Here is a 9,173-nt window from a genome sequence, read left to right as displayed (position 1 = left end):
CAATTCTGTATTTCTCCATTTCCACTGGTATAGCCAAAAAAAAAATAAGGTGGTGCCAAATTTCTCAGAGCATGATCAAACTGTGGCCGAAATCCTATTTCAGCTTGGCACATGAGAACATCAAACCAAACAGACCCAATTTGGCAAACATGACAACGAAGGCTAGGGCGAATAGTTATGGAAATAATTTGAGTACATTTGTACTAACAATATTATAATTTCACTAGACCTTACAATAACAACAGAATTTTGGAATGCTTTAGAAAATAGCATGAGAAAGTCAAAACAACATCAATTTGTAATTCAAATAACATTATTTATATGCAACTGACCAGAATGTTTTTGTATATACATGTCAATTTTTAAACCTTACATTTTATTTTATTAGACAAAAAATGGTCGATCTTACTCACCAATTATCCTTTTAAACAAAAAAATGTTTGTGACTATTTACCAACTCGCTTCAGAAAATAGAACAAATGTTTTTACCATACAACAGTCGTGGACAAAATTGTATTCCTCTTCCTGGGTGTACAGTTTCACATGATCACATGGTAGATTCACAAGTCGTAACGCATGTCCAACGTATTAAATTTAGAAGCAAGAGCTGGCCTAGCTAGCTAAGCTCTCGCCTCAAGTATCTACAGCCTGAAGTAACACCATATACTCTAATGTCTTGTGCTCAATTTGCTTACTATCTCATCCTTTGCCAGCCGTATCAAAAACACAATTGCAAGTGATAAAGAAACTATCAGCATGAAAAATACACTATTCCATCCTCTAGTGGAAATGTACCCTGTAAGCAAGGGGCCCAGTGCTGCACCAACAGAACCAGTGCCGTCGATTATCGCAGAAACTGTAGCCAATGCTCGTGAGTTTCCCTTGATTGCGTCTTGGGTGCCAAGATCAGTTGCTACAGCTGTGGTGATGAGGGAGTACGGACCATTCACAAAGTAGCCAGAGAGGAACATGAGACCAATGTTGTGGTGCATGGATATGCTTCCATATGTCCGGTACACAATGAGCGCAGGGATTGAGAGCAAGAGGAACAGAACTGATGTTACTGCACGGGCGCCTATGGCATCCGAGAGAAAACCAGCCGAGATCCCTCCTAAAACTCCTCCAATGTCGAATACAACTGATAGAATTCCTGAAGCCTTGTGTGACAAGAACTGGCCTGCTACGGCTGCAACATTGAACATAGATTGTTATAGGATAAAGCAAGTACTCCCTGATGTTTCATCTACAATTAAAAATGATACTCTGCACATGGAAATTTTACAGAAATAATGCTTCCAAGAGTAAAATCGGTTAATGAGCTAGAAAATTACTTGTGTCCAATCCCACCATCTCTAGCAGGAAAATAGGTAGGTCAATGACACATGCACATTGGTAGTATTCATTTCTCATTTGAATCAACAATTAAGACGGTCCAACATAAGCAGTTTTAGGCTTTTAGCATATTGTCATAGCTTACGAGGAAGCTAATACTGGTGCACATTATCGATTGCGAGAAATGTGAAGCGCGCTTCCTAAGGAATAGTTGAAGGTGCGTGCATCTGTTCCAATTATCATACAGTATAAAACAAGGTTTCATAAATCTAATTTTTTCTTATTGTTTGGTAATGTCATACTGCTATCTACTCATTCAACTATTCAACTGATATAAAACATATTGTACTCAAAAGCAACCAACTATCTGGCCCAAAAGCACAAGACTGGAACTGCTGACATGAAGTTCTACAGAGTTACAAGTTAACAACGCAACTAGAGCTCACATCTCACAGCATAACAAAACGAAAAACAGTAGAAGTTCACAGTAGCCTTGGGTTGACATACTATCAGATTTCACGCATTGTGAAAATTATCAGCAAGTAACAAGATTGATACTCTACTGTTGTTAATGCAGGATCAAGTAACAGAATGTATAAGCACGCTGCACACACCGTTGTTTCGGATATAGAACGGCAACCAGTAGAGGAAGGTATAAGCAACCAGCTTGGAGAAGAAGAGGCAGAACGCATATGGCGCAACTCCAGGCAGTCTCCACGCCTCCAAGAACCCTATGGCTCTTGGCAATTGCGATCCCAACTCCAACTCATCCTCATCTCGTTCCAATTCCACCTCTTTCTTCTCCTCCCCAAGCAGCTCCACCTCCTCCCCACCATCTCCATTCATCTCAACCTCCATCGCCTCCAGCTCCAGCCCGGCATCGCTGGGGTGTGCGACCAGGAACACCAGCACCACGACCCCGAGCGCGGCGATGACGAACGCGGGCACCAAGAACGACCACCCCCACCCGAACTCGAGCACGGCGGCGGCGAGGACCGAGCCGGCGATGTTGCCAACGGAGGTGTGAGAGTTCCACACCCCCATGATGGTGCCGCGGCGCGAGGCGTGGCCGAACCAGTTCCCCACGACGGCGACGACGCAGGGCCACCCGGCGGACTGGACGACGCCGCTGACGACCTGGGACGCGAGGAAGAAGGAGAGGGCGTGGACGTCGAGGAAGTATGCCGCGCCGAGCGCCGCCGACGCGGCGCCCGAGGCGAGCATGGCGGCGCCGAGGAGGCGGCGGAGGTCGGCGCGGTCGGCGAGGTGGCCCGCGGCGAACATGGCGAGCGCGTAGGCGGAGAGGAAGGCGACGTCGAGCTCCCCGAGTCGGTGCGGGCCCCGGGGCCCCGAGAATGGGGCCCAGTCCGCGGAAAGCACGGCCTTGACGATGCTTGGCGGCTTGCGGGAGGCGTGGAACGCCGCGTAAGACGCGAAGGTGAGCGCCAGCACCGTGTACTGGTGCCGCCGGAGGCCCCGCGCGCCCGCGGCAGAGCGAGGGTCCGCGTGGGGCGGCGCGGCCGCCGCGGCGTCCATGGAAGGGGACGGATGCTAGTGAGGAGGAGAGAGGTTCGGGGGTTGAGAGCCGGGAGGCGAAGGGGAGGAGCGGGGAGATCTGGCAGGCAGGGAGACGACGACTGGGACAGGGAGGAGCGACAAGAGGGGGATTGACTTCCTTTTTCACTTCTTTGAAACCTGAATTTTCCTCCTTTTTAAAAAATCAAGTTGAAAAATTAGGTACAAATTAGTGAACCTAAGAGTATTTATTGACCCTCTTTACTTCAACTAATAATATTATTCTTCTCAAATTAAGCAATTTTTTGAAAAACTAATGTTATTGTTTGAACAAAATAGTATCGCTGGATATTCTTAGGTTAATTATTTGCAACCCTCCAAAAACTTTTCTAGTCACCTTTAGGGGGAAATCTTCGATATAAACTAGCAAATGCGTGCAACTATGCAAATAATGAATACCATCCATACTCCGATGGATAGGGTTGATTCTAAGAATTTTCCCTAATTACTCCCTCCTTTTCATAATACTTGGCAACTTTGACTTTTTAGTTAAAGCTTTGACTAGAAATAAGTTTTTAAAATATTAAGTTAAGTAAAGTGAAAATAGTATTGTTAGATTTTCATCAAAGGTACTCTAAAAACGTTATATACTTGTAAGTGTATGCATATGTATTGGTTTAAAATTAATGGTCAAAGTTGGAACTTGAAAGTCAAAAGTGTTGTATTTTGAAAGGGAGGTAGCATTTTTTTTTGAGAGAGAGTAATGACGGTAAAAATACTTTTTTGAAAAATTATCGCTTTACAATTTGCGATTACTTTTACCTGTTGTACAAGATGGAATACCGACGAACAGGAGGCATGTTTGTTCAGGCTTCAGCGCTCCCATCCACTGAATTTTGCAGGAAAACAGGTGGCTTTGTTTATGTCAACCAAATAGACAAACGCAGTAACCAACAAAGAATAGTCTCACAAAAAGACTTTGTTTGAAGGGAAAGCAGCTTATATTGCTCATTGAGTTTGATTTACGCAAGTTCATGACGCGCTGCATATTTAAGAAGAAAAAAATTACGTAACTTCTACAGCTTCATTCCAAATGGAGAACCGTGTAAACATTGTATTAATCAAAACCGCTACATAGCTGGTTCCTACTAGTAACTTTGTAAGGGCAATGCCCGGCTTTTGTAACGCAGGAAAAAAAAGAGAATGAAGTCGTGAACCAGGATCAGTCAGAACCGGAAGAGATCAACACACCTCTCACTCATTTACATAGCAACTTCTCATTTACAGAACCAGGCCATAGTGCGTGCGTTTGACAAACCAAACGAATTGGTAACTTTGCACGCAGACGGTGTTCGTCAAGACAAAAATGCTCAAGAGCAGAAATGGGAGGAGCTGGTGGACTTGGATAAACCTGTGGGCTGTGGGCATCCCACTGTGTCATCCACCATCTTCCATATGCTGGGAAATGATCATGTATCAAGTTTGCCGGAAACATCTGGCAAACAAAATTGGAGAGCCTGATACCAGAATGTAATAAGGTCAATCAGCTGCATAAGATTCCCAGTTGGGTATGTTGATTGTTGCTTCATTGACCATCTTCACAAGTGTCACCTGTGGGCAACACAAAACCCATCACATGGGTTAACGACTGTTCCAAGAGTAAAAAGGATATAGCAAAAACAAGGACTGTGGGCGGAAGTAAGAATCATCGCCATGTCTTTTGTTAGCTCAAGGACTGGACAAAATTGATTAAGCAAGGCATTTCTAATGCAGTTATCACAAACCGCGAGAGACTGAAAGCTATTTTGGATGATAAATAAAGGAGAAATGTCCTCTTGACCATAACGAATGCCTTATGTCATTCTGTGATGAAACTGACGAAATGCATAATGCATATAACATTGTATTGACTTGTCTACTAGTGACTTTCAGCGCATCAATGATGCTTCCCATTGCAACACCAATGTCTATAGCAATCCACACGTTTTCCCTTTAGTTTTCTATGTAGTGTGTATTCCCTAACATATCCAAGACTTTTCATTGCAGAACTAGATAGCAAAGCAAACATGGCTTACCATCCCCCAAAAAATGAAACAGTACAAAAACATCAAAATAATGTCCACTAGAAAAACAAAGGTCCTCAAACTGCAGAATTAAGATTAGATACATGCACATCATTCAAAAAAAAGATTAGGTATCTTCAAGCAAAGCCAGACCATACCACACTTTCAGGTACACCATTTGGAGGTAACGGCAAATTTCTAGGAGGAGGTTTATGCTCATAGGATCTCTTGTCAAACCTCCACTCTCCAATTTTGCCGTAAGTCAGTTTACCCTAGTGCAAAGAATAATATGGTTAAAGCACAATGTCGTAAGGTGAATCTTCTGAAGTTCCACATCAAAAGACGAATCAAATACCTTCACATCATAATCACACCCATAGGTATAATGTATGATAAATGCATCACCAACTTCCAAGTCCCACGGTGGCTGACATAACAGGATTAAATTATCAGCTAAGAACAGAACTGCACAAGATCCCTAATATGCACGTTTATATGCTAATTAACCAAACTTCAAACCTGTATCATAAAATCCTTGCGTAAGATGTTGCCTACTCCATGGAGAGCAGATGCTACAGCATAGGCATACCTATTTTCCAGAAATAAATATACCAGATAGTTACATACGCACTTCCTTGCTCATTAACTAGCATGAAAATCCAGAAAAGCAGAAGTAAATTTGGAATAAAAAATTATTAAAAGACAAATTGGGAAAATACGAATTGATTGGTAGGATTTTACATTTCAAGAACCCAGCCAAATGCTTTATCAGCTTCAGGATCTTTCTTCATTGCTATTGATATATTCATCCATGTCGGTGCAATCCTTGCAAGAGATTCCTAGCATATCGGGGAAGCATAATAGAATTAATTCCTTAGTTCTGAGTAGATGCTCCGAATATACTCCAGAGGGAATGAAATTACCTTCTCAATGATGACGGGAGAATTTCCTATAGGATCGATTTTAGTGATTAGCCCCTCATATTCAGGGAAGAATTTACGCAATACATTTTCATACTTTTTAGGATCAATATAGAAGAAAGGGAAAGCTGCCGCGCGACCATCTCTTGACAAGTTTGGGATAGGCTTAACAATAATATGATCTGGCTCTGCCATCAAAATATATCTGCACAAGGTATGAAATTAACTAACATATTTGAATCTGGAAGCTGATTGCTGCTTCTCCCATGAACTTACTGCAAACTTACTCTTCCTGTATGTCTGCCCTCTGGAGCCACTGAACAAATGCCCAGGGCCTATTGAGAACAATGTATCCCTGCCATGTCAGGATAAACTCTGTTAGGAGAAAAATTCAACCAGCATCTAGCGAACACTTTACCTCATAAAATCAAATAAGCCATTATACACACACAAAAAAATCTGCTATTAGTAACAAGGTTTAGTCACGAACATTTTGAGCTCCCTAATTATTAACTCATCCGTAATACTATTGTAAAAAAAGCAAAACTGAACAATGGGTAATACTATTGTAAAAAGCAAAACTGAACAACGGATATGATAGATAAACAGTGACTGTTGCAGTCACCACAGGGCGCTATGATGAGACGCCACAGAGTTGTTAGCAGCTGTTATCCTACACCAATGGTTTTTAACTTGCTTCAGACGCAATATGATGAAAAAGCTGGTATCAGCAGGGTCCAATCCAGTTTACCCGGCTGACACAGCAAACCTTTTCACCATATGAGATCCCAGCTGCCAGTCTGTTTTCTCCACCAACTTGGCCCTCACCACTTCCTCATTTCCCTGATCCCACATGCTTGTACAAGGCAAATTAGAACAGCTGTTATTTGTCCAGAAGTTCTTTTCCAGTGGAACAGAATCGAATTAGAACCTTGGGTTTATACATGCTACTTGCTAGTGATATGGAGCTCAACTTGTCCAGCCTGACATGCCATAGAAAACAAACCAATTGGTAGATACTCATACTTCAAGAACTACTGGGAGACTCATGTTTTTCTGCTACCCAGATACCAACTGAAATTAAAGTAATACTGAAATGTTTTACAACTGCATTAGATATGGGGGTAGCATGCTTGGAATGAAGCATTAACCAATTCACACAACTCCACCTTGACTCCTTGAGAACCACAGACATTTCTCGATTTTACTAAACGTTCACACGCAGCCTACATTTCTCCAGAATTCCAACTAAACAGCAACAAACCAGAGAACCAACGAAGAAAGCATCGCACAACTTGAAGAAATTTTCGAGTTAGCTAGCACAGCAACGGAACGCCATACCTGATCCCCTTCGGGGAGTGGGTCGGCTACGAAGGTGGGGATCTCGTCGACGAACTCGTCGGGCTTCCCGGAGTGCAGTATCCTGGTGAACCCGCCCATCTCGGCGCCGCTGCGCGCCCGCCGCGCCTCCTTGAACCAGTGGTACATGATGCGGCACTGCCACGTATTGTACACGGACCCAGACGCGGTCACCGCGGTGTGGAACGCCCTCCGCCCGCCGCTGGACCCTGCGGCGAGGCGGCGGGAGGAGGCGGTGGCGGTAGGGAAGGAGGAGGAGTCGGGGAGGGGCAGGAAGGAGCGGGAGGAGAGGAGCGCGTTGTAGGTGAGGAACGCCGCGGAGAGCGCGATGAGGACCAGCGGCGGCGCGCTGCGGCCGCACGGCGCGGCCATGGCGTGGCGGCCCGCGCGGGGAGTAGGTAGGAACGGGTGCTGTTGCGAGCTCGGGAGTCTGGAGTGGGATGGAGGAGGGAGGAGGGAGGAAGTCGAGACGTGCCGCGTGTGTGTCAGTGAGGAAATTAAGTTTTTGCCACTCATTTCGTGTCACTCTTCCAATATCACCTACTTCAGTGACTTTACATATTTATCATTAGAGAGAGAAAAAATTTTACTGGTATGTCACTGTTATCTCTTTTCCCTGTTACTGGACACTCCAACATGGCAAGACAAGAGAAATGATGAAGCTGTTCCTTCCCTTCTATTTCAGTTTAGCTGGTTCTGTTCGAGTCGTGTGCTGCTCTAGCCGGTGCCGTTGCCCCTGCCCCCCGCGCTGCCACCGCCTTTGCCCCTGCCTACTCCTCTCGCATTGTCATCATCGGAGTCGTCTGACATTGCTGCTGCCACCGCTGGTGCCTTCGCCTCTGGAGGTAGTAGTGTCCTCCTCCCCCGTGACGACGACGGAGACGACGAGGTGACGAGGATGGAATTGGACGCAGGCGACCGTATCCACCCCTTGTCCACCTCCACGATGTCGAGCTCCACATCCATCTTGCTCTGCCTAGGCGCGTCGTCCACGACTGCGACATCATCCATCTCCTGCACTACCGAGAGCAGCAACACGGTGGACGCCTCGGCAACCTCGCCGTACTAGAGCCATACCACCATCACCACAGGGCGCGGGTTGGGGTCATCCTCGGCATCCTCCACCGCCTCCTCGGTGGCCTTCTTCTTGGCCCGCTCCATCTTGAGCTTCACCCGCGCCCTGGCCACCTCGATCTCGACCACTTGCAGCGCACGCTTGAGCTCCGCGATTTGGTCCTCAACGTCGAGGGCCTCCCGCGACTGGCGGAACCGCACGTAAGCAAGGCAACCGGCGGGGGATGCCCCCATGAAGGCCTCCCAGCCGTCGTCCCCATGGCGGTGCGGGAAGTCCTTCATCGAGCATGCTAGGTCCCGCACGCCCATGGGGTCGAGCCAGTTGTCGATTACGTGCTTGGCGGTGTCAGCGCGCTGGCAGACGTTGATGAACCGCAGCACTGTAGTGGTCGAAGAAGGGGACGAGGTTGGCCAGGAATGCCTTCTCATCGAGGAGCGAGTCATGGACCAGTGCCACCATGAGGAGGCAGTTCTGCTCGACGCCGAAGATCCATGTGGCCTCCTCGATGGACAACGGCATGAACCTGTCCCAAGTGACTGCGGAGATGAGGGACGCGTACTCATGCCACTGGCCCATGCGGTCCTAGAGGACCTCGATCCGCTGGCTGAGGTCGAGGTTGCGGTAGTTGGCCGGCAACGGTGATAGCGGTGGGTGGAAGGGCTGGTAGAGGTGGCTTGGCGGCGCCATTGGGGGCGGGGTGAAGAGGAGCTTCTGGTCACGAGGTGTGCGGTGGCGCGGCGCGGTGGAGGACGCGTTGGGGTGCGGATGCAGGTGGGAGAGGGAGAGCATGGAGGACCTAGGGCCTAAGGTATCAAAGGTGGATGGAGAGGAGCGCGTCATGGCGAGCAGGGAGGTCGGAGAAGTGGTCGGCGATGTACTTGGCGATGGCACGGTGGCTGGACCCAACAT

The 9,173-nt window shown here is 46.9% G+C and overlaps 2 protein-coding genes and 1 pseudogene across 2 annotated transcripts; all 3 read right to left on the bottom strand.

Annotated features, from left to right (window-relative positions):
* Positions 1-462: 462 nt before the first annotated feature.
* On the bottom strand, positions 463-3,099 carry LOC133930755 (putative glycerol-3-phosphate transporter 5). The gene is made up of 2 exons (XM_062377482.1): positions 1,947-3,099; positions 463-1,186 (listed from the first exon to the last, which is right to left on the bottom strand). The coding sequence occupies exons 1-2, from the start codon at positions 2,866-2,868 to the stop codon at positions 669-671; spliced, it is 1,440 nt and encodes a 479-aa protein (XP_062233466.1). The 5' UTR covers positions 2,869-3,099; the 3' UTR covers positions 463-668.
* An 813-nt stretch (positions 3,100-3,912) lies between these two features.
* Positions 3,913-7,666, bottom strand: LOC133930756 (hydroxyproline O-arabinosyltransferase 1-like). The gene is made up of 8 exons (XM_062377483.1): positions 7,172-7,666; positions 6,118-6,185; positions 5,834-6,035; positions 5,652-5,749; positions 5,430-5,499; positions 5,266-5,337; positions 5,069-5,182; positions 3,913-4,458 (listed from the first exon to the last, which is right to left on the bottom strand). The coding sequence occupies exons 1-8, from the start codon at positions 7,559-7,561 to the stop codon at positions 4,387-4,389; spliced, it is 1,086 nt and encodes a 361-aa protein (XP_062233467.1). The 5' UTR covers positions 7,562-7,666; the 3' UTR covers positions 3,913-4,386.
* Positions 7,667-7,906: 240 nt separating this feature from the next.
* LOC133930248 (rubisco accumulation factor 1, chloroplastic-like) lies at positions 7,907-9,053 on the bottom strand (annotated as a pseudogene).
* Positions 9,054-9,173: the final 120 nt, after the last annotated feature.

Source organism: Phragmites australis, chromosome 10, assembly GCF_958298935.1.
Source record: "Phragmites australis chromosome 10, lpPhrAust1.1, whole genome shotgun sequence".
In the NCBI taxonomy this organism is placed as follows: Eukaryota; Viridiplantae; Streptophyta; class Magnoliopsida; order Poales; family Poaceae; genus Phragmites; species Phragmites australis.
The sequence above is the reverse complement of the archived record's forward strand: the minus strand, read 5'-3'. Positions and strand labels throughout refer to the sequence as shown.

Excerpts from the sequence above, each read along its gene's own strand:
- LOC133930755 (XM_062377482.1), bottom strand. The coding sequence starts at position 2,868 with ATGGACGCCGCGGCGGCCGCGCCGCCCCACGCGGACCCTCGCTCTGCC. Across the intron at positions 1,187-1,946 it reads GTTCTATATCCGAAACAACG|CCGTAGCAGGCCAGTTCTTG; the intron begins GTGTGTGCAGCG and ends TCAATGTTGCAG.
- LOC133930756 (XM_062377483.1), bottom strand. The coding sequence starts at position 7,561 with ATGGCCGCGCCGTGCGGCCGCAGCGCGCCGCCGCTGGTCCTCATCGCG. Across the intron at positions 5,750-5,833 it reads CTCCCGTCATCATTGAGAAG|GAATCTCTTGCAAGGATTGC; the intron begins GTAATTTCATTC and ends CCGATATGCTAG. Across the intron at positions 5,500-5,651 it reads TTTGGCTGGGTTCTTGAAAT|GTATGCCTATGCTGTAGCAT; the intron begins GTAAAATCCTAC and ends TCTGGAAAATAG.